We start from the raw sequence: 23,865 nt of genomic DNA, 5'->3' as shown, positions 1-23,865 counted from the left end.
GGTGGGCCATGTCACAACAGACCCAACTGAAATTAAAAGAATCATTTCAGATTATTACGAAAAATTGTACTCTAACAAATTTGCAAACCTAGAAGAAATGGATGAATTCCTAGAAAAACACTACCTACCTAAACTAACACAATCAGAAGTAGAACAACTAAATAGACCCATAACAAAAAAAAGAATGAAAAGATAATCAAAAAACTCCCAACAAAAAAAGGTCCTGGCCCGGACGGCTTCATTGCAGAGGTTCTACCAAACTTTCAGAGAAGAGTTAACACCACTATTACTAAGGGTATTTCAAAGCATAGAAAATGATGGAATACTACCTACCTCATTCTATGAAGCCACCTTATCCCTGATACCAAAACCAGGTAAAGACACCACAAAAAAATAAAATTACAGACCTATATCCCTCATGAACATAGACGCAAAAATCCTCAACAAAATTCTAGCCAATGGAATTCAACAACATATCAAAAAAATGATCCACCACGACCAAGTGAGATTTATACCAGGTATGCAAGGTTGGTTTAATATTAGAAAAACCATTAATGTAATCCAGCATATAAATAAAACAGAAGACAAAAACCACATGATCTTAACAATTGATGCAGAAAAGGCATATGACAAAGTCCAGCACCCATTCGTGATAAAAAGTCTCAGCAAAATAGGAACTGAAGGAAAATTCCTCAACATAATAAAGGGCATCTATACAAAGTCAACAGCCAACATCATTCTAAATGGAGAGAGCCTGAAAACACTTCCCTTGAGAACGGGAACCAGACAAGGATGCCCTTTATCACCGCTCTTATTCAACATGTGCTAGAGGTCCTAGCCAGAGCAATTAGGCTAGACAAAGAAATAAAGGGCATTCGGATTGGCAAGGAAGAAGTGAAATTATCTCCATTTGCAGATGACATGATCTTATACACATAAAACCCTAAGGAATCCTCCAGAAAACTACTGAAACTAATAGAAGAGTTTGGCAGAGTGTCAGGTTATAAGATAAACATATAAAAATCACTTGGATTCCTCTACATCAACAAAAAGATCATTAAAGAGGAAATCACCAAATCAATACCATTCACAGTAGCCCCCAAGAAAATAAAATACTTAGGAATAAATCTTACCAAAGATGTAAAAGACCTATACAAAGAAAACTACAAGGTACTAGTGCAAGAAACTAAAAGGGACCTACATAAGTGGAAAAAACATACCTTGCTCATGGATAGGAAGACTTAACATAGTAAAAATGTATATTCTACCAAAAGCCATCTAATACATACAATGCACTTCCGATCCAAATTCCAATGACATTTTTTAATGTGATGGAGAAACAAATCACCAACTTCATATGGAAGGGAAAGAAGCCTCAGATAAGTAAAAAAAAAAGCATTACTGAAAAAGAAGAAGAAAGTGGGAGGCCTTACTCTACCTGATTTCAGAACCTATTATACAGCCACAGTAGTCAAAACAGCCTGGTACTGGTACAAAAACAGGCACATAGACCAATGGAACAGAATTGAGATCCCAGATATAAATTCATCCACATATGAGCAGCTGATATTTAACAAAGGCCCAGTGTCAGTTAATTGGGGAAAAGATAGTCTTTTTAACAAATGGTGCTTGCCTAACTGGATATCCATTTGCAACAAAAATGAAACAGGACCCATACCTCACACCATGCACAAAAACTAATTCTAAGTGGATCAAAGACCTAAACATAAAGACTAAAACGATAAAGATCATGGAAGAAAAAATAGGGACAATGTTAGGAGCCCTAAAACAAGGCATAAACAGAATACGAAAGATTACTAAAAATGACGAAGAGAAACCAGATAACTGGGAGCTCCTAAAAATCAAACACCTATGCTCATCTAAAGACTTCATCAAAAGAGTAAAAAGACCACCTACAAATTGGGAAAAAATATTCAGCTATGACATCTCCAACCAGGGCCTGATCTCTAAAATCTATATGATTCTCTTAAAACTCAACCACAAAAAGACAAACAACCCAATCTAGAAGTGGGCAAAGGATATGAATACGCACTTCACTAAAGAAGATATTCAGGCAGCTAACAGATACCTGAGAAAATGCTCTCGATCATTACCCATTAAAGAAATGCAAATTAAAACTACGATGAGATTCCATCTCACTCCAACAAGGCTGGCATTAATTCAAAAAACACAAAATAATAAATGTTGGAGAGGCTGGGAGAGATTGGAACTCTTATACACTGCTGGTGGGAATGTAAAATGGTACAACCACTTTGGAAATCGATCTGGCGTTTTCTTAAACAGAAATAAAACTACCATACAACCCAGAAATCCCACCCCTCGGAATATATCCTAGAGAAATAAGAGCCTTTACATGAACAGATATATGCACACCCATGTTTACTGCAGCACTGTTTACAATAGCAAAAAAGCTGGAAGCTACCAAGGTGTCCATCAGCAGATGAATGGTTAAATAAATTATGGTATATTCGCACAATGGAATACTACGCATCGATGAAGAACAGTGACGAAGCTGTGAAACATTTCATAACATGGAGGAACCTGGAAGGCATTATGCTGAGTGAAATTAGTCAGATGCAAAAGGACAAATATTGTATAAGATCACTATTATAAGATCTTGAGAAATAGTATAAGCTGAGAAGAACACATTCTTTTGTGGTTATGAGAGGGGGAGGGAGGGAGGGTGGGAGAGGGTTATTTACTGATTAGTTAGTAGATAAGAACTACTTTAGGTGAAGGGAAGGACAATACTCAATACAGGGAAGGTCAGCTCAACTGGACTGGACCAAAAGCAAAGAAGTTTCAGGGATAAACTGAATGCTTCGAAGGTCAGTGGAGCAATGGCGGGGTTTGGGGACTATGGCTTAAAGAGACTTCTAAGTCAATTGGCAAAATAAATTCTATTATGAAAACATTCTGCATCCCACTTTGAAGTGCGGCATCTGGGGTCTTAAATGCTAACAAGTGGCCATCTAAGATGCATCAATTGATCTCAACCCACCTGGATCAAAGGAGAATGAAGAACACCAAGGTCACACGATAACTATGAGCCCAAGAGACAGAAAGGGCCACATGAACCAAAGACTTACATCATCCTGAGACCAGAAGAACTAGATGGTGCCCGGCCACAACCGATGACTGCCCTGACAGAGAACACAACAGAGAACCCCTGAGGGAGCAGGAGAACAGTGGGATGCGGACCCCAAATTCTCAAAAAAAGACCAGACTTAATGGTCTGCCTGAGACTAGAAGAATCCCGGCGGTCATGGTCCCCAAACCTTCTGTTGGCCGGGGACAGGAACCATTCTCGAAGACAACTCATCAGACATGGAAGGGACTGGACAATGGGTTGGAGAGAGATGCTGATGAAGAGTGAGCTACTTGTATCAGGTGGGCACTTGAGACTGTGTTGGCATCTCCTGTCTGGAGGGTAGATGGGAGGGTAGAGAGGGTTAAAAACTGGCAAAACGGTCACAAAAAGAGAGACTGGAAGGAGGAAGCGGGTTGACTCATTAGGGGGAGAGTAAATGGGAGTATGTAGTAAGGTGTCTATAAGCTTACATGTGACAGACTGACTTGATTTGTAAACTTTCACTTAAAGCACAATAAAAATTATTAAAAAAAAAAAAAGTGACACAAGGACATTCCTCAGAGCCAACAAAAAGAGAAGGCCTTCCTCTAGAGCCAGCACCCTGAATTCAGATTTCTGGCCTACCTAAACAGTGAGAAAACAAATTTCTGTTTTTTAAAGCCAACCACTTGTGATTTTTCTATTATAGTAGCACTAGGTAACTAAGACAGCTGGAGTGTTATGCAAAATATATTTCTTATAGCAGGCTACAGACAAAGTTTGAAAAACACTGATACAGAAAAAAAAGTCTTGTTTTTTGATCAGTGGCAAAAGGAGAAAAAAAAATTTCAGCACGGTACAGAACAAACATTACCCATTCCTGGATATTTTTCCATATTTTACAATTTGCCTTCATGGTAACAAAGTGCCATTTTTCAAATTTTAATATTTTATAGCAAATTGTTCATACCAAAGCTACTGGAATCATTGTATTGATATTTGTCTGCTAAAGTAACCAGAAGTCATATGAAAGCTAGAAACACTCTGAAGGAAAAACTATTCTCTTTATTGTACATTAATTTCACAGTGCTCCTAACTATTATGCAGTGGACATCTTTGGAAATCTGATAGAAAAAGGAGAAATTATTCTGGAATAATACCCATGCCCATAGCCACACAAAATCTGTTGTATAATTACTGAGCAAACACATTCTCCAAAACTAACAAGCATAAAAACCCCATTGCTGATGGGCCGATACCAACTTATAGCCACCCTATAGGACAGGGTAGAACTGCCCCACAGGGTTTCCAGGGAGTAGCTGGTGAATAAGAACTGCCGACATCTGGGTTAGCAAGCGAGCTCTTACCCACTGTGCAAATTACCAACCCACTGCTCTTGAGTCGATTCCGACTCATAGCGACCCTATAGGATAGAGTAGAACTGCCCCATAGAGTTTCCAGGGAGCGCCTGGCGGATCTGAACTGCTTACCTCTTGGTTAGCAGCCGTAGCACTAAACTACTAAGCCACCAGGATTTCCCTGCGCAAATTAAGAACAACTAATTTTTGATTCCATAAAAGTAGAAATCTGTATACTTAAATAACTGCTGAAAAATATGGGATGGAATAGATAAATCTTGTTTGGTACAATTAGTCTCAAAATACACGATATACTGCAAACAGGAATATATTACATTTGCCACAAATCAGTCTATTCAGTTTTAATTTAGTTAGCAATTATGGGTATTCTAACAAATGCATGATCAATAATTTCAAGCACCTATCTGTAAGTGGAAACCCTGGTGGCATAGTGGTTAAGAGCTACAGCTGCTAACCAAAAGGTTGGCAGTTGAATCCACCAAGCACTCCTTGGAAACTCTATGGGGCTGTTCTACCCTGTCCTATAGGGTCGCTAGGAGTCAGACTCAACGGTAGTGGGTTTGGTTTTTTTGGGGGGGTTCATCTGTAAGTGCTTTTGTAATCACTTGCTCATGAGAGTACACAAATGTCAAGTTGAACGAATGTAACATTTGGCAGGAGGTTAAACTCGTTTGAATAATTTAAAATCAACTAACAATCTAGAAAATGAATAAACCATTTTCTGAGTTGTTTTCAATAAATCTTCTTTTCTCCATTACATATAAAATCTAGCCAAGCATCCTTGATCATTAATTATATCGGCATTGAAGTATTTTCAACCACTAAGATAGGCCATGCTATTTCTATTTCACTCTCTTCTTGGGATATTAGAATGAAAAGGGGTGACAACTATCCCTCTGGGTTATTTAGGGAGCTGTGATTGGTAAAAATTCAAATCCTTCTTTCCTGCTACTACTGCTTTCTAGTAGTGCAGGGATTTATTAGATTTTTAGTTGTACCCTGGTGATCTAAAAAAAATTTAAATAACTCATCATATTTTAAGTAATCAATATACTACAGATAAAACATCTAAAGAGTAGATTAGTATAAACTATTTTCATAAATCAAACTTCAATCACTTATTTTCACCAAACTTGAATAAGCTCTTTCATTTAACATTTCAAGGTATTGTATAGAAATAGAAGTTAAAATGCTAATACATCCTATCCATTATTACCTGGACTGTGGCCTTAGGAAGCCATGCAAAAGAAATAAATATCTTTTCCTTCATGTTAAAACCAGTAAAACACACCATCAGAAACGTAGTCAAAATTCGTATCAATACTGCAAGGCCCAGGGTGGCAACACAAAGTCCTGTAAGAAAAACTCAATTTTTATAAATAATGAAACACTGCAGGAGAGACTACATTTCATGGTTACTGACTCAAAATACTACCAACAGAAATAATTAAAGAACATTAAAAAATTAAAAATATAAAAATGGTTAGGCATAATTTATCTAAAAATCAATATTAAGGACCAGTCAGATCACTTGCTTAAAATAAGATATTTTCCCTAGATTAAAATTAGAAATTAAACATATTTGAATTTCTACAAAAGAGATATGTTATATCTCTTATACTTTATAGCAAGAACTACACTTTCTTCCATGTGTTTATTTAACAAGAATTTATTAAGTGATAATTATGCATGACAGGCTTTGAACTGGTCACTGGGTACAAAAAGATGTATAATGTACAGACTCTGCCTTTATGAGCATCAAAGTCAGAGGAAGACAAAAATATAAACGATGAATTCACATACTATGTGGTAAGTGCAGTATAAATAAACCAATAAAAGGGTGCAGAAAAGGGAAAAATTAACACCTTCATCAATGAGGTTTAAAATTCTTTATACAGTAAAAGACCAGAGGTGATAGTCAAAATATTTATCAGCCAATCAGAATGGAGTTGGCTGTGCAATGACCAATGAGAATGGGCCTGGCAGTACACAACTGTTTCACCATATTGGTGTATCCTAACAGCATGTTAGCCCTGGATGACATACAGCTACTTAATTTAGTTGTTTAGAACACTTTATTGATAATTTCATCTTGATTTATAAAATAAGTGATTTGGCTAGGGCAGCTGTAGGCTCCTGGACCTGAGAAAGACACAGCTAATGTGACTACTGAGTAATAGGGTGGTTTTTTTTTTAAAGTAACATTCGTTGAGAATTTACTCTGTGTCAGTTACTGTGCTAAGCTTTAAACGCACAATTTTACTTAACCCACACAACCTGTGGTGTAGGTGCTACTGTTATTCTCATTTTATAGTCAGAAAACAAAAAAAAAACACCAAAGTTCAGAGAGGATAAATTACTTTTCCAAGTTCAGAGGGCTGGTAAAACTCCAGACAGACTTTGCTGGATGATCTGTTGTGATCTGCAATAGGGTTTCTTTATGGGAAGACTTTGTGGCTCTTTGTTGAAGTGTATTTCTTTCATGTTGGTAGGTATTCAAAAGTGTATGTTGCCTGAAGTACAAGATACAAAAGAGATGGCACCATTCCCAGAAGGGAACACTGAAGGAGGAGCAGGTTTGGGGACAGGATGATGAGTGAGTTTTAGATATATTGAGTTTAATTTAGAGATGAATATTTTGGAATTACATAGTTTATAATTAAAGCCACTGGAAGTCCTGAGAAGAGATACAGAGGGAGAATAGGAGGTGCTCTGGAAAGATCTTTAATGAAGAGCAATATCTAAACCATATATAGCGTTAAAAGAAAAAAACCCAAAAAAGGAGACTACAAAGGCCAGTGGGAAACATGAAGTTTCAGAATTCACATAAAAGTGTGTTTTAAAGAGGTCAATAACATCAAATGCTGCTGAGACGTCAAGTAAAATAAAGACTGGGAAGTATTCATTGAATTCAGCAATATAACCTTGGTGAGAGCAAGGTCGGCCATGTGGTGGGGCAGAAGCTGCATTGAAGTGTGCTGAAAAAGTGAATGAGAGTTGAAGTGGAAAAGTGGAATGTAGTTACCTCTTTTAAAAAGTATATACAAAGAAGAGAGAGGTAGTGTGGTAGTTGGGGGAAGGTGGTGAAATGAGGGAAGGATAAATTGGCAGACAGAAAACGGAAAAAGGATATATATTTGTTAAGAGAGAAATGATTAGAGACTGTTTAAATTCTGAAGAGGAAGAAACTAAGGGTATTTGAAGATGTATGAGCGAAAGTGAAGGACTCTTGTCTGAGATTCAGAAGGACGTGGCGGAGGATGGGGTCCCTAGCATGGATGGAAGAATATTGTGATAGGACTAAAGAATGTGATCATGAGTATATGTTCAAGTTAATATTCAAGTGTTTTGCTATGAATCAAGACAGTAGTAATATGATGACTTGTAATATATGGATGAATAAAGAAATGGATGGGTCAACAAACATTTCTATTCAATGGGCACATATTATAGAACTGACCAGTTGTTTTAAACTTCTGGCCCTTAGTCAGAACAAGTTTAGATGAAAAATAACATCATTGGAAGAAAAATTTTAAAGCCTGTAATATCTTGATAGTGGTCAGTAGCGTCATCTTTACAAGGAACAACAATATGAAAGGTGTGACATTCACTGCCTTGGATTTACCAGCATTCTTTTCTAACCAACTAGTCTAATAGGCTTAGATCATGACTATACCTGTAATAAACTTTTTATATAATTGTGATAATGGAAACCCCTGAACACATGCCTGCTAAAGAGATTTTAACTGAATGTAGAAAGAGAAGATTTTAGTTCAAAAGTGTACTTTGAAATTCTTACCAACAGTTTCTGGTCTGAGAGATGCAATAGATACCTCTGCTCCAAACAGTCCAAAAAGAAGGGGCTGAAACATGTCCCAGGCAACTGCAATTATTTTTTCAACTTCTGCCTAAAAGAAAAACAAATAACACACGCATATGCACACACACAATAAGTAACAAAGTTTTACCAATTGGAAATTTGAGTCAGTTTGACCTAAGGTAGGCTTTATTTTTATTTGCATTTTTTATAAATAGGAGGTTAGCTATATAATAGAACAAAAAAATTGCCTGAGACACTTCTTACACAGTTAAGATATTATATAATGTGATTTTGCATAGTAAGTGTGGGTTTGCAAATGAACGTTAATTATAAAGATTCTTATAATCTTAGGAAGACTACTTCTAAATATATTATCATCAGATCATTTACCATGTGAGCTTAAAAAATAATCAAACTGACCATGTGTTCATTTTTATTTTATTCAAAATTTTTATTTTGTACTAATCCTCTGAATTGTACAAGTAAGATGCCAGCTGTTATTCTGAAATCATAAAGAAACAGGAAGAACCCAGGTATGGGGGTCAGAAGGTCAGGTTCTAGTTCTGGGTCATCACTAAGTCCAGAACCCTAGACTTGCATGTGGTCACCATGGGACCACACTGCACACACCATGTCCTGAGACAGCTCCTCTACTACTGAGCGCCTCCAACTGTCCAGAAGCCATTACCTATACTGAGGTAAATCCTGCTCACAGAAAAAACACAGGACCATTGAGTTCCACCTAACAGTCCATCAGTTTGTGAATGCCACTATTATATTTACCATAAGACTCCTATTTCCTTACCATAAGACTCCTATTTCCTTGACTAAACACTGTAAATTTTTATTACGTTTAGTTGAGTAAGTTAGTAGATCTTTTACCATCCTTTGTGTAAGTCTCAGTTTGTCACTGTATCTAAATACCCAACTAACTTCCTATCTATCTAGCTATATCAATATGTAACACATTCATCAAAGTCAAGTATAACAGAGTAGCCAGTAGAAAGTCCCTTTTTGTCCCCCAGGCACTTAGACACCTCTCACCCCCACCCCACCAATAAGCAACTCTGGTTATTAGAAGATTTTTTGCACATAAAAGCATAACATATATTTGTTTGCTCACTTGTCTACAAAATAGTAGCATATATGTACAGTATTCACTGAGTTAATTTTTTAAAAAATCTCTAGTCTTTCCTTCTGGCTACTTAAAGGGCTTCCTCATTAATTTTTTTTTTTTTAATAATTTTTATTTTGCTTTAAGTGAAAGTTTACAAATCAAGTCAATCGCTCACACAAAAACCCATATACACCTTGCTACACACTCCCAATTACTCTCCCCCTAATGAGACAGACTGCTCTTTCCCTCCACTCTCTCTTTTCATGTCCATTTTACCAGCTTCTAACCCCCTGCACCCTCTCATCTTCCCTCCAGGCAGGAGATGCCAACATAGTCTCAAGTGTCCACCTGATCCAAGAAGCTCACTCCTCACCAGCATCCCTCTCCAACCCATTGTCCAGTCCAATCCATGTCTGAAGAGTTGGCTTCGGGAATGGTTCCTGTCCTGGGCCAACAGAAGGTCTGGGGGCCATGACCACCAGGGTCCTTCTAGTCTCAGTCAGATCATTAAGTCTGGTCTTATGAGAATTTGGGGTCTGCATCCCACTGCTCTCCTGCTCCCTCAGGGGTTCTCTGTTGTGTTCCCTGTCAGGGCAGTCATCAGTTGTAGCCAGGCACCATCTAGTTCTTCTGGTCTGAGGATGATGTAGTTGCTGGTTCATGTGGCCCTTTCTGTCTCTTGGGCTCGTAATCACCTTGTGTCCTTGGTGTTCTTCATTCTCCTTGGATCCAGGTGGGTTGAGACCAATTGATGCATCTTAGATGGCTGCTTGCTAGCGTTTAAGACCCCAGATGCCACTCTTCAAAGTCTTCGTTCATTTTTACAGTTCTGTCATATTCCAATTAGAGATTCAGCATTTAATTATTTATTAGAAACTCTCTAATGAGAGTTTTCAATTTTTGCTGGTACAAAAAATATTGCAACAAATACATCATTTTATATTCTATACGTGTGCAAATATATAAAAACAAAACCTGTTGCCGTCGAGTCGATTCCGGCTCATAGCGACCCTCTAGGACAGAGTAGAACTGCTCCATAGAGTTTCCAAGGAGCACCTGGTAGATTTGAACTGCTGACCGTTTGGTTAGCAGCTGTAGCTCTTAATCACTACTCCACCAGGGTTTCCAAATAGAACTGTGTCAGAAGTAGGATTTGAACCCACGGCTCCATCTGGAGACTGGAAACCCCGAGCGTGGGAAGCAGAAGCTTGAGTCTGGCGCCTTAGACCACTCGGCCATCCTGACACATGACTGCAAATATATTGATAGCATAAATCCTTAAAAGTAGACCTGTTGAGTCTAAGAGGACTATGCATTTGTCATTGTGACAGGCAGGGCCAAACTGCCTTCTATCAGCAGTGCACACGTGGGCTTCTTTTTCTTTCTTCTTTTTCATCTTACCAACATAGTATGTTATCACACTTGGAGAATTCTGCTAATCTGATAGGTGAAAGTATCTTTTTAAACGTGCCAGTCAAGTTTAATTCCTCTAACCCTTAGTTTCTTCATCTAAAACTTTTAGGGATTAGACTGATTGCTAAATTCTTTTCTTGCTTTAAAATTCCGTAATTCTATGAACAACTCAAGTCTCATTCCATATAATGAATTAATCTAACATCTGTATTTACCAAACACTTTTGTTTCTTGATTAAAAGAAATGCCAGTAGGATCAAATTAGAATAGTAAAGCATAGCAGGAAAAATCCAGTCAGGAAATTTGCTTTTGAAAAGACATGTAGAGCCACCCAGAACTGCTGAGACAACAGGAGATTTGCATTTTGAAGGAAGGACCTGCAGAAAAAAAAAATGACTCTTTTGCTTTTTGAATTTTTAGCAAGTGGTTTGCCTTTGGGTGCAGTGAGGCAGGAAAAGTCAGTGCCTATCAGAAGATCCCCTCCTAGGACTGGAAGTTAAAGGGAGCTGGCCTTGCTGTATTTTAACAGTGATTTCCTCTCTGGATTGTGGGATTGCATTGATTCCTTCCATGCAATCAGCTGGACTGCAGGCAATTTAGATAGACAAATGACCCTATGTTCTGGTTTACGTTTTCTATACAACCCACATTATACTTTTTCTGAAGAAAAATGTAATTGGAACTGATCAAAGTTTCCTTTTTCCTCCTTTTTCTTTCTGTGCCCATAGTCAATGGCCACTTGCTGGAGGCATGAGTTTCCCCTTTGATTTCACTGTTGCTAAAACTACTCTTTTATGGTCTATTCCAAATGTTATGGCTGTTTCTCATTGTTTATGTTTTTTATCCTATCACTGATGAATTTAGAGATTTTTGAATTTTTTTTTTAATTAAAATTGGTTACATTAGTCATGTTGTCTAGAGCCTTAATTTTAAATTGCAAAGTTTAGGATTATAATGCTTTTAAATACACTTAGTATTTATTACTCAAATAGATGTCAGAATATAAAAATGTGCCCTGTACAACAATGCTACAGTTGTATCATAAGCTAGTACAAGTTGTTTTGGGGTCAGATAAACCTGAGTTTAAATCCAAATGCTGCCACTTTCTAATTTTGTGACCTTGGACATGTTACTTAAGTCTCTCTGACTTATTAAAAAACAAAAATAAAAAAAAAAAAACAGTTGCCATGGGGTCACAGTGCAAATACAGTAGCATACCTTTGCTAAGTGAGAACTTTAATCTTTGTCTTGAGGCAAAGGAGTAGGTCAGGGTGCTTCTGAGAGCAGGATGCCTTAGTCAGCAGCCAAGGCTGGGATGGAAACAGACAGTGAATCCTCAGAGGATTCAAGGATGCAGCACATCCCTTGGTCTCGAGTTGAGACTAACAGAGGTAGGCTGTTAACCTTCCTTCAGCCCACAGATACGGTAAATTCATGTAAAAACAAATATTTTGAGAAATACAAATGTTATGAGAGATGAAGGATGAATATCCAATTTATACTGGTAGATTTAATTTTTCCTTTGCTTTTGTTAGATGTTAAGTCACTTGTCCTCCCCACCCCCCAGTCACTTGTAATCAGTAGAATTTATTAATACAAGTGCTACTTAAAAAGACAGAGGGGAGAGAGAGACATAAGCCTTACAGTTAAGCCTCCTGGCAAGGCAGGATGCTTAGGTGCTCATAATGCCTAGAGCAGGGTCAAAAGGGACTCTCCCCTCTCTCCTGAAGCCTACACTACCTAAGCCCACTTTCCTGTGGCCTCAGTACCCTCTCAACACCATGCTTCAGGCAGCCCCTCCTAATCCCTCCCTCTGAAATGAGACATTTCAACATCACACTTATTCTAATTTTGTAATCACACACTTATGTAGTGAAAGCCTTCTACCTGAATGCTATTTACACACAGTGAAATACTTTCCCCAATAGATCCCCACAGAGATTCATTTAATTGCATAGGGTTTTATACCTAACCTCAAGATGTATGACCTTCACATGTTCTTCCAAAAGCATTATCTTAAGCTTAATTATTTTGAACAGTTGTCTTCAAGTTTTATAAGATTATTCCAGAAACAGAAAGATTAGTCCAAAGGACTAATGGACCACAATTACCACAGCCTCCAGCAGACTGAGTCCAGCACAACTAGATGGTGCCTGGCTACAACCACCGACTGCTCTGACAGGGGTCACAATAAAGGGTCCTGGACAGAGCTGGAGAAAAATGTAGAACAAAGTTCTAACTCACAAAAAAAGATGAGACTTACTTACTGGCCTGACATAGACTGGAGAAACCCCAACAGTATGGCCCCTGGACACTCTTTTAGCTCAGTAATGAAGTCACTCCTGAGGTTTACCCTTTACCCAAAGACTAGACAGGCCCATAGAAAACAAAACAAGACTAAAGAGGCACACCAGCCTGGGGGGCAAGGACTAAAAGGCAGGAGGAGACAAGAAGCCTAGTTTTTGGAAACCCAAGTTTGAGAAGGGGAGGGTGTTGACATGTCATGGGGTTGGTAACCAATGTCACAAAACTTATGTGTACTAATTGTTTAATTAGAAGTTAGTTCGTTCTTTAAACCTTCATCTAAAGTGCAATTAAAAAAAAAACTGAAAAAAAGATTATTCTAAAATCACATTATCTGCACTTAATTTAAGTTACCCATTAAGTAGAATAATACATGATCCTGTCAAGGTCAAATGTATAAAAACATAACTGGCAAATAAAATAAGTGACAACCAGCTAATTTCCATAATAGAGATTAAGAAAATTAATAATCTTAATGATATTAAAAGTCAATAAGGAAACTCCAAACAACTCTTGAAAATGGGCAAAGGTTTTGAACAAACTGGCTGGTAACATGAAAAGATGATTAGCTTCATTCATAAAGAAATGCAAATCAAATTAATAATACACAGTTTTCACCTATCAGATCAGCAAAGATTTGAAGATAGAAAATACTCAGGAGATCCTCTCCTATACTATTGGTGGGAATGTAAATTAGCGCAGCCTTTTGAAAGGGTGGAAACCCTGGTGGCGTAGTGGTTAAGTGCTACGGCTGCTAACTAAATGGTCAGCAGTTCAAATCCGCCAGGTGCTCCTTGGAAACTCTATGGGGTAGTTCTACTCTGTCCTATAGGGTTACTATGAGTCAGAATCGACTCGATGGCACTGGGTTGGGTTTTTTTTTGTTGTTGTTTGAAAGGGAAAATTGATACCATCAAAATTTTAAATGTGTGGAGGTGGGGCCGAGATGGTGGAGTAGTCAAACGCTTCTGGTGGTCCCTCTTACAACAAAGACCTGTGAATCAATTATATATGACAATCTAGGAGCCCTGAACATCAAAGGCAAAGTTGAGGAATAGGTCTCAGCATCAGGGGGAGGGAGAGACAGTTCAGAAGCAGTGAGGAGTTGCTAGATCTGACCCAGCAGGAACCGGCACCCCACAGGTCGGATTCACTGGTGCAAACACAGCGAGGCAAACAGCAGTATTCAGTACATGTTTTCCACATCGGGAGAGACAAAGCACCCTCCAGAATCAGCAAAAAGCTGTGCTGTCAGCAAAAGATAAGTACTTGAGTCTAATCCACAGTGTGGACGAAAAAACACCCCTTTGGAAAAAACTCTCTCCCATTTAACTGAATCCTTCCCTATCTACACTGGGCCCCAAGCAGCATCAGAGATGGCTGCTTTCCCTGGGCTGGAAGCACGACCTGTAGTATGCCCTGAGCCATCCTCCCGGCCTTGAAGAAGGAAATAATTAACAAACAGGGGGAAAAATAATCTGCCAGTTCCTCTAAACTGGGAACTCAGGGCAGAAACAGCTTTTTATCTAGGCACAGGCATAAGCAGTCCATGGACTTTGAATGCCTTTCACCCCTGCATAGACCTGTGTGGGCCCGTTTCAACAGTATAGGCCCTCATTACTACAGTACAACAGGGTATATACCTGAAGTCTAACTTCAATTGTTTCAGCTATATGGTGGAGAGGCAGGTTCGTGACATTTGACACTGCTCTGCCTATTAAGCAGGTTCCTCACCTACCCACATTAGGGGCCTGGGGACTGGTGGCTTCACCCATGCCACCTAGTTACCCTCAACAGGGTTCCAAGGGTAAGCGGTGCCTCCCACTCCTTACAGTCAACAGCACTGGGTGCCTGTAGTCCAGCTGCAAAACCATCCACCTTAGGTGCCCTAGGGAACAGGGACATGCTTTCCTCACAGAACTCAGGGGTGGTTGTCAGTCCTCTGCCTTGCTCAGCGTCTGACCACCTACTACAGCCAGATACCTGTGCCTACACCAATCACACCTCTTGTCTAAGACTGTAGATGAGAGTCTGTACCACACACTTGGTGACCAACTACCTGAACACCTGAGCTGAATCCATAGAAGAAAAGGAAACGGACTCCTGGGCTCATATACCTAGTAACAGCTCTAGCCACCTGGTCAACAAGGCATTACAGATTCAAAGGAACCAAGAAACTAGCTCACTTGAGCAACCTATTTGGGTATATCAAAACAAAACAAAACAAAACAAGAAGCTAGGACACAGTAAGCAAATGTTGTTGTCGTTGTTAGGTGCTGTCAAGTCGGTTCTGACTCATAGCGGCCCTATGCACAACAGAATGAAACACTGCCCAGTCCTGAGCCATCCTCACAATCATTGTTATGCTTGAGCTCAAGCGAGCATAAGATAAATAAATACAATAACTTTTGGAAGGCTCAGAGACAGCAGTCAATATCAAATCACATAAGGAGGCAGAGCATGATGAATTCAGCAAGTTCCCAAAACAGAGTCAAGAAATCTTCTAGGTGAAGAGAACTTCCTGGGACTACCAGAGGCAGAATATAAAAGATCAATACACAGAATTCTTCAAAAGATCGGGAAGGAGATCAGGCAAAACGTAGAAGAAGCCAAGGAAAGCACAGACATGGCATTGGAGGAACTTAAGAAGAGTAGAGAAGAGCATACTGACAAATTTAATAGGCTACTAGAATCCACAGAGAGACAGCAACTAGAAATTCAGAAGATTAACAATAAAATTTCAGAATTAGACAACTGAATAGAAAGTCATAGTAGCAGAACTGAGGAAATGGAAGTCAAAATTACTGAGATTAGAAGACAAGGCACTTGACACCAACATATTAAAGAAAAAATCAGATAAAAGATTAAAAAAAAAAATGAAGAAACCCTAAGAATTATGTGGCACTCTATTAAGAGAAATAACCCACGAGTGATTGGAGTACCAGAACAGGGAGGAATAACAGAAAATACATAGAGAATTGTTGAAGATTTGTTGGCAGAAAACTTCCCTGATATCGTGAAAAATGAGAAGATATCGATCCAAGATACTCATCGAACCCCACACAGGGTAGATCTCAAAAGAAAGTCACCATAACTTATTCTAATCAAACTTCCCAAAACCAAAAATAAAGAGAGAATTTTAAGAGCAGCTAGGGATAAATGAAAAGACACTTACAAAGGAGAGTCAATAAGACTAGGCTTGGCCTACTTGGCAGAAACCATGCAGACAAGAAGGCAATGGGATGACATATATAAAGGCTTGAAGCAAAAAAACTGCCAGCCAAGAATTATATATCCAGCAAAACTGTCTCTCAAAAAATGAAGGCAAAATTAGGACATTTCCACATAAGCAGAAGCTTAGGAAATTTGCAAAAAGGAAACCAAAATTATAAGAAATACAAAAGGGAGTCCTTCAGTTAGAAAATCAATAACATCAGGTAACAACACAAGACTAGAATATAGGATAGAGCATGCAGGTATCAACCCAGATGTGGAAATCACAAAAACAAATCAAAGCTAAAACGCTCAAAACAGGGAAACAGAGACATCATTATGTAAAAGATGACATTAAATTAAAATGTGGATTAAAAAATGTAGTCACAGATCTTTCACACGAAGAGGAAATCAAGGCGATATACGTAGGTAAAAGTTTGGTTTAAACTTAGAAAAATAGAGGTAAATATTAAGGTAACCACAAAAGAAACATAAAAAAGAAAAGAAAATCATAAAGACTCAGCAAATACAAAAGCAGCAACAATGAAAAACAGGAAAAGAAAATAGATAAAGAAAAACTACTAAGCACAAAAAATTAAGTGGAAAGAAGAAACCATCAACAACATTAAAAAAACACATCAAAATGACAACACTAAACTCAAACCTATCAATAATTATGCTGAATGTAAATGGACTAAACACAAAAATAAAAAAAACAGAGAGTGGCAGAATGGATTAAAAAACATGATTCATCCCTATGCTTTCTACAAGGGATACACCTTAGACTTAAAGATGCAAACAAACTAAACTGAAAAGATAGAAAAAAAATATATCAAGCAAACAACAATTAAAAAAGAGAAGGAGTGGCAATATTCATTTCTGACAAAATAGGCTTTAAAGTAAAATCCAACAAAAAGGATAAGGAAAGACACTACATAATGATTAAAAGGTCAATATACTGGGAGGATATAACCATAATAAATATTTACACACCCAATGACAGGGCTCCAAGTGCATAAAACAAACTTTAACAGCACTGAAAAGAGAGAGAGCTCCACAATAATAGCAGGAGACGTCAACACACCACTTTCAGTGAAGGACAGAAAATCCAAAAAGCTCAATAAAGACATGGAAGATCTAAATGCCACAATTAACCAACTTGACCTCATAGACATATATAGAACACTCCACCCAACATCAGCCAAGTATACTTTCTTTTCCAGTGCACATGGAACATTCTCCAGAATAGATCACATATTAGGTCATAAAGCAAGCCTTAACAGAATCCAAAACATCAAAATATTACAAAGGATCTTTTCTGACCATAAAGCCATAAAAGGAAAAATCAACAACAGAAAAAGCAAGGAAAAAAAAAAAAAATCAAACACATGGAAACTGAAAAACACCTGGCTCAAAAACTACTGGGTTATAGAAAAACTTAAGGAAAGAAAAAAGAAACTCATAGAATCAAATGAGAATGAAAACACCACCTACCAGAGCCTTTGGGACACAGCAGAAGCAGTGCTCAGAGCTCAATTTAGAGCAATAAATGCACACATCCAAAAAAGAGAAAGGAGCAAAATCAAAGAATTATCCCTACAATGCAAACAAACAGAAAAAGCATAGCAAAAGAAGCCCTTGGGTATCAGAAGAAAGCAAATAATAAAAATTAGAGCAGAATTAAATGAAATAGAGAACAGAAAAACAATTGAAAGGGGTAACAAGAACAAAAGCTGGTTCTCTGAAAGGATCAACAAAATTGATAAATCATTGGCCAAACCGACAAAAGAAAATCTTGAGAGGAAGCAAATAACCTGAATAAGACATAAGATGGGCTATATCACAACAAACCAAACTGAAATTAAAAGAATCATAAGAGAATACCATGAGAAACTGTACTCTTACAAATTTGAAAACCTAGAGGAAATGGACAAATTTCTAGAAATACACTACCTACCTAAACTAGCACAGACATAGAACAACTAAATAAACATATAACAAAAGAGGAGATTGAAAAGGTAATTAAAAAACACTCAACAAATAAAAAAAAGCCCTGGCCCTGACGACTTCACTGGAGAATTCTACCAAACTTTCAGAGAAGAGGTAACACCACTACTACTAACGGTATTTCAGAGCATAGAAAAGGATGGAATACTCCTGAACTCATTCTATGAAGCCAGAATAATTTTTTTAGAATAACCCTAATACCAAAACCAGGTAAAGACACCACAAAAAAAGAAAATTACAGACCAATATTCCTCAGGAACTTAGATGCAAGAATCCTCAACAAAATTCTAGCCAACAGAATTCAATAACATATCAAAAAAAATAACTCATCATGACCAAGTGGGATTCACACCAGGTATGCAGGGATGGTTCAACATTAGAAAAACAATCAATGTAATCCATCATATAAGGAAAACAAAAGACAAAAACCACATATGTTATGCATTGATGCAGAAAAGGCATTTGACAAAGTCCAACATCCATTCATGATTAAAAAAACTCTCAGCAAAACAGGAATGGATGGGAAATTCCTCAATATTATGAAGGGCTTTTATACAAAGTCAACAGCCAACATCATCATAAATGGAGAGTCTGCAAGCATTCCCCTAGAGAATGGAAACCAGACCACGATGCCCTTTATCACCACTCTTATTCAACACTGAGCTGGAGGTCCTAGCCAGAGCAATTAGACTAGAAAAAGAAATAAAAGGCATCCAAATTTGTAAGGAAGAAGTAAAAGTATCTTTATTTGCAGATGATATGATCTTATACACAGGAAACCCTAAAGGATCCACAAAAAAACTACTGGAATTAATAGATGAGTTCAGAAAAGTATCATGATATAAGATAAATATACAAAAATCAGTAGGATTCCTCTACACCGAAAAAGAGAACGTCGACGAGGAAATCACCAAATCAATACCATTTACAGTAGCTCCCAAGAAGATAAAATACTTAGGAATAAATCTAACCAGAGATGTAAAAAGACCTATACAAAGAAAGCTACAAGACACTACTGCAAGAAACCAAAAGAGACGTACATAAGTGGAAAAACATACCTTGCTCATGGACAGGAAGACTCAACATTGTAAAAATGTCTATTCTACCCAAAGTGATCTAGAATAGATCACTAGATAGTGATCTATAATAGTGACATAGAATGCAATCCTGATCCAAATACCAATGACATTTTTTAATGAGATGGAGAAACAAATCACCAACTTTATACAGAAGGGAAAGAGGCCACAGACAAGTAAAGCATTACTGAAAAAGAAGAAGAAAGTGGGAGGCCTCACTCTACCTGATTGTAGAACCTATTATACTGCCACAGTAGTCAAAGCAGCCTGATACTGATACAACAGATGCATAGACAAATGGAAGAGAATTGAGAATCCAGACATAAATCCATTCACCTATGAGCAGCTGATATTTGACAAAGGCTCAAAGTCAGTTAAATAGGGAAAAGACAGTCTCTTTAACAAATGGTGCTGTCATAAATGGATATCCATCTTCAAAAAAATGAAAAAGACCCATACCACACACCATGTACAAAAACTAACTCAAAATCAAATACCTGAATATAAAATCAAAAATGATAAAGATCATGGAAGAAAAAATAGGGGCAATGCTAGGAGCCCTAGTACATGGCATAAACAGTATACAAAACATTACTAACAATGTACAAACACCAGAAGAGAAACTAGATAACAGAGAGCTCCTAAAAATCAAACACCTATGCTTATCCAAAGACTTCACCAAAAGAGTAAAAAGATTACCTACAGACTGGGAAAAAGTTTTTACCTATGACATTTCTGATCAGCGCCTGATTTCTAAAATCTACATGACACTGTAAAAACTCAACAACAAAAAGACAAATAACCCGATTAAAAAATGGGCAAAGGATATGAACAGGCACTTTACCAAAGAAGACATTCAGACTGCTAACAGATACATGAGGAAATGCTCATGATCATTAGCCATTAGAGAAATGCAAAACTACAACGAGATTCCATCTCACCTCAACAATGCTGGCATGAATCCAAATAACACAAAATAAGAAATGTTGGAGAGGTTGTAGAGAGACAGGAACACTTATACACTGCTGGTGGGAATGTAAAATGGTACAACCACTTTGGAAATCGATTTGGTGCTTCCTCAAAAAGCTAGACATAGAACTACCATACAATCCAGCAATCCCACTTCTTGGAATATATCTTACAGAAATAAGAGCTCTCACACAAACATATATATATGCACACCCATGTTCATTGTAGCACTGTTAACAATAGCAAAAAGATGGAAACAACCAAGGTGCTCATCAATGGATGAATGGATAAACAAATTATGGTATATTCACACAATGGAATACTACTTGATGATAAGGAGCAATGATGAATCCGTGAAATGTCTTATAAAATGGAGGAATCTGGAAGGCATTATGCTGAGTGAAATCAGTTGCAAAAGGACAAATATTGTATGAGACCACTATTATAAGAACTCAAGAAAAGGTTTAAACACAGAAGAAAACATTCTTTGATGGTTCCAAGGATGGGGAGGGGTAGATGGGTGTTCACTAATTAGATAGTAGACAAGAATTATTTTAGGTGAAGGGAAGGACAACACACAATACAGGGGAAGTCAGTATAACTGGACTAAACCAAAAGCTAAGAAGTTTCCTGAACACAACTAAACACTTCGAGGGACAGAGTAGCAAGGGTGGGGGTCTGGCAACCACAGTTTCAGGGGACACCTAGGTCAATTGGCATAACAAAGTATATTAAGAAAATGTTATTTATCCCACTTCGTGAGTGGCGTCTCTGGTCTTAAAACCTAGCAAGCTGCAATCTAAGATGCATTAATTGGTCTCAACCCACCTGGAACAAAAGAGAATGTAGAACACCAAAGACACAAGGAAAATATGAGCACAAGAGACAGAAAGGGCCACATAAACCAGAGACTCCATCAGCTTGAGACCGGAAGAACTAGATGGTGCCCAGCTACCACCAATGACTGCCCTGGCAGGGAACATAACAGAGAAACCCTGATGGAACAGTAGAATAATGAGATGCAGACCTCAAATTCTAGTAAAAAAGGCTAGACTTAATGGTCTGACTGAGACTGGAGGGACCCCAGAGGTCATGGCCCCCGGACTCTGTTAGCCCAGAACTAAAGCCATGCCCGGAGCCAACTCTTCAGACAAAGATTAGACTGGAGTATAAGACATAAAGGAAACCCTCGTGGCGCAGTGGTTAAGTGCTAAGGCTGCTAATCTAAAAGCCAGAAGTTCAATTCCACCAGGTGCTCTATGGGGCAGCTCTACTCTGTCCTACAGGGTTGCTGCAAGTTGGAATTGACTTGATGGCAACAGGTTTATAAGACATAAAATGATACTGGTGAGGAGAGTGCTTCTAAGCTCAAGGAGACACGAGACTATGTGGCCAGCTCCTGTCTAGAGGCGAGATGCGAAGGCAGAGGGGAACAGGAGCTGGTTCAGTGTTCACGGGAAATGCAGGGTGGAGAGAAGAAGCAACTAGTGTCACATAACAACATCTGTATAAGTTTTTGTATGAGAAACTGACTGGAATTGTAAACTTTCACTTAAAGCACAATTTTAAAAAAATTGAAAAAAAATTTGCGACTCGACGGCACTGGGTTTTTTTTTTTTTTGTATACTCTTTATAGAGTAATTCTGCTTCTAGAAATGTATCCTACAGATAAACTCAAAGATAAGCTATATTTTGTTAATTCTAAGATACACATTTTTTCACATTTTTAGCATTTCTGAAATTAGGATAGCATGTCATAGTTTAATTGGCCGCATATTTTTTTCCTTCTTGGTGACACATAAAATAACGGTGCTTCTTAGAAATGATAGTTAAAGTTTATAAATATGGTATACGAAAGGATATTTTATTGAGGCGTTTCATGTCTTAGCAGAAAACTAGAAACAAGCTAAGTGACTGCTAGGAGGAGGCTGGTTAAGTAATGAGTACCAAAAGGTCAGCGTCCACTAGCCGCTCCTCTAGAGAAAAGACCTAGGAATCTGCTCCCGTAGAGATTCAAACCAAAAACCAAAGCTGTTGCCGTGGAGTCCATTCCGACTCGTTACTAGTCTATAGGACAGAACAGGACTGCCCCACCGGGTTTCTAAGGCTGCAATCTTAACGGAAGCGGATTGCCAGGTCTTTCTCCTATGGAGTAGCTAGTGGTTTCAAAACACCAACCCTTCAGTTAGCAGCCTAGTGCCACCAGGGCAACTCTCCCTTAAAGATTACATCCTAGGAAACCTTATGGGGCACTTCTACTCTGTCATATAGGGTCCTATAGACTAGCTTTGAGTCGGAATGTGTGGAATGGCACACAACAACATAGCTATAAAAGGTAATACTCTGCGGCCATTACAAAAACATAAGGAAGGCATCATGAAAATTTGACCGTGATATAATTGATATAAAGATATCAAATTATAAATTGATTTGTAAGGGGAAAAAGGGGATATTCGTGTGCACACATTGTACATTTGTATAAGCATATAAGTGGCTGTTATGACAAAAAATGTTTTGATGTTATAAAAGCATCTGGAAAGAAAAAAAATTAATCTGATCAGAAGCTAGTTGTGAATACATCTTAAAATGAAATTCACCTTTTTGCTTGTCCATCCTGTGCCTGCAAGGAAGGTCATGATCAATGTCCACGGTAGTTCTCCTGACCCAGGGAAACCAAAGTACATGCTGCTTAAAACAGCGAGCATAGAGGTCCCCAACACAAGGAATCCTCTCTTCCACCTAAGATTGCTCTTTAGGAGAAAAAAAGTTAATTAGCAAAACTATTTCAAATAACCGATTTTTAATTATTGCTTTTTCTATAATATGAATTTATAGGAAAATAAAAATGCCTGCATCTGCTCACATAAATGCACAGCGTAACATTTACCTTCTCTTCCCTAACAAAGGCAGAGTGAGTGTATGCACAAATGTAGGTTCCTTTTCAGGAACACCAGTTATCTTCCTCATATTGCTATGATGTCAAACAGGTTTCAGTGTACCTTCTGGACAAGAAGGACTAGAAGGAAAGGCCTGGCGGCCTACTTCCAAAAATCAGCCTAGGAAAACCCGGACGGTGTTTTGTTCTGTTGTGCACAGGGTCACCATGAATTGGGGACAGACCTGACATCAGCTAACAGCAACAGTTGTTAATGCATAATTTCACAGAGTTGAATAGAATAGTGGAACAAAGTACACAGGCTTTGGATGCAGGCAGACCTGGGTTAAAATTCTAGCTCTTCTATGTTATTGGCTTGTATGTAGTAGCTGTGTTAGTTAACCCCTCCAAGCTTTGTTTCCTCATCCAAGAAACTGGTATAAAAACATTTACGTCTCAGGGATTTTGTGAAGGTTAAAGGTATCGTATTTTTACTGGGTTTTTTATCTGTGCTATCTTCAGGCTCTCTCTTTACTCTTCATTTTGGTGCTCCCTTGGTTTTTCTTTCTAAATCCTTGACTAGCAAGACGTTTTAGGAGGC

General features: G+C 38.1%; 2 protein-coding genes and 1 non-coding gene across 3 annotated transcripts in view; all 3 read right to left on the bottom strand.

Annotated features, from left to right (window-relative positions):
* The window catches only part of LOC100664177 (sodium/hydrogen exchanger 9B2-like), a 32,853-nt gene extending 9,703 nt beyond the window's left edge, over positions 1 to 23,150 (bottom strand). The window contains exons 1-3 of the mRNA XM_023548543.2: positions 22,987 to 23,150; positions 8,270 to 8,378; positions 5,687 to 5,823 (exon numbers count right to left, since the gene is read on the bottom strand). Coding sequence (XP_023404311.2) covers positions 5,687 to 5,823; positions 8,270 to 8,378; positions 22,987 to 23,094 — 354 coding nt within the window. The 5' untranslated portion in view covers positions 23,095 to 23,150. The remainder of the gene's footprint in view (positions 1 to 5,686; positions 5,824 to 8,269; positions 8,379 to 22,986) is intronic.
* Positions 1 to 23,865, bottom strand: part of LOC104845941 (3-hydroxybutyrate dehydrogenase 2) — a 148,769-nt gene that overhangs the window by 69,745 nt on the left and 55,159 nt on the right. The gene's annotated exons all lie outside the window — the stretch shown is intronic.
* TRNAL-CAA (transfer RNA leucine (anticodon CAA)) lies at positions 10,546 to 10,652 on the bottom strand. The gene is made up of 2 exons: positions 10,615 to 10,652; positions 10,546 to 10,584 (listed from the first exon to the last, which is right to left on the bottom strand). It is a non-coding gene; the product is annotated as a tRNA-Leu (tRNA).

Source organism: Loxodonta africana, chromosome 5 (assembly GCF_030014295.1).
Source record: "Loxodonta africana isolate mLoxAfr1 chromosome 5, mLoxAfr1.hap2, whole genome shotgun sequence".
Lineage (NCBI taxonomy): Eukaryota > Metazoa > Chordata > Mammalia > Proboscidea > Elephantidae > Loxodonta > Loxodonta africana.
Note: the sequence above shows the minus strand (reverse complement) of the source record. Positions and strands in the feature narration are given on the sequence as shown.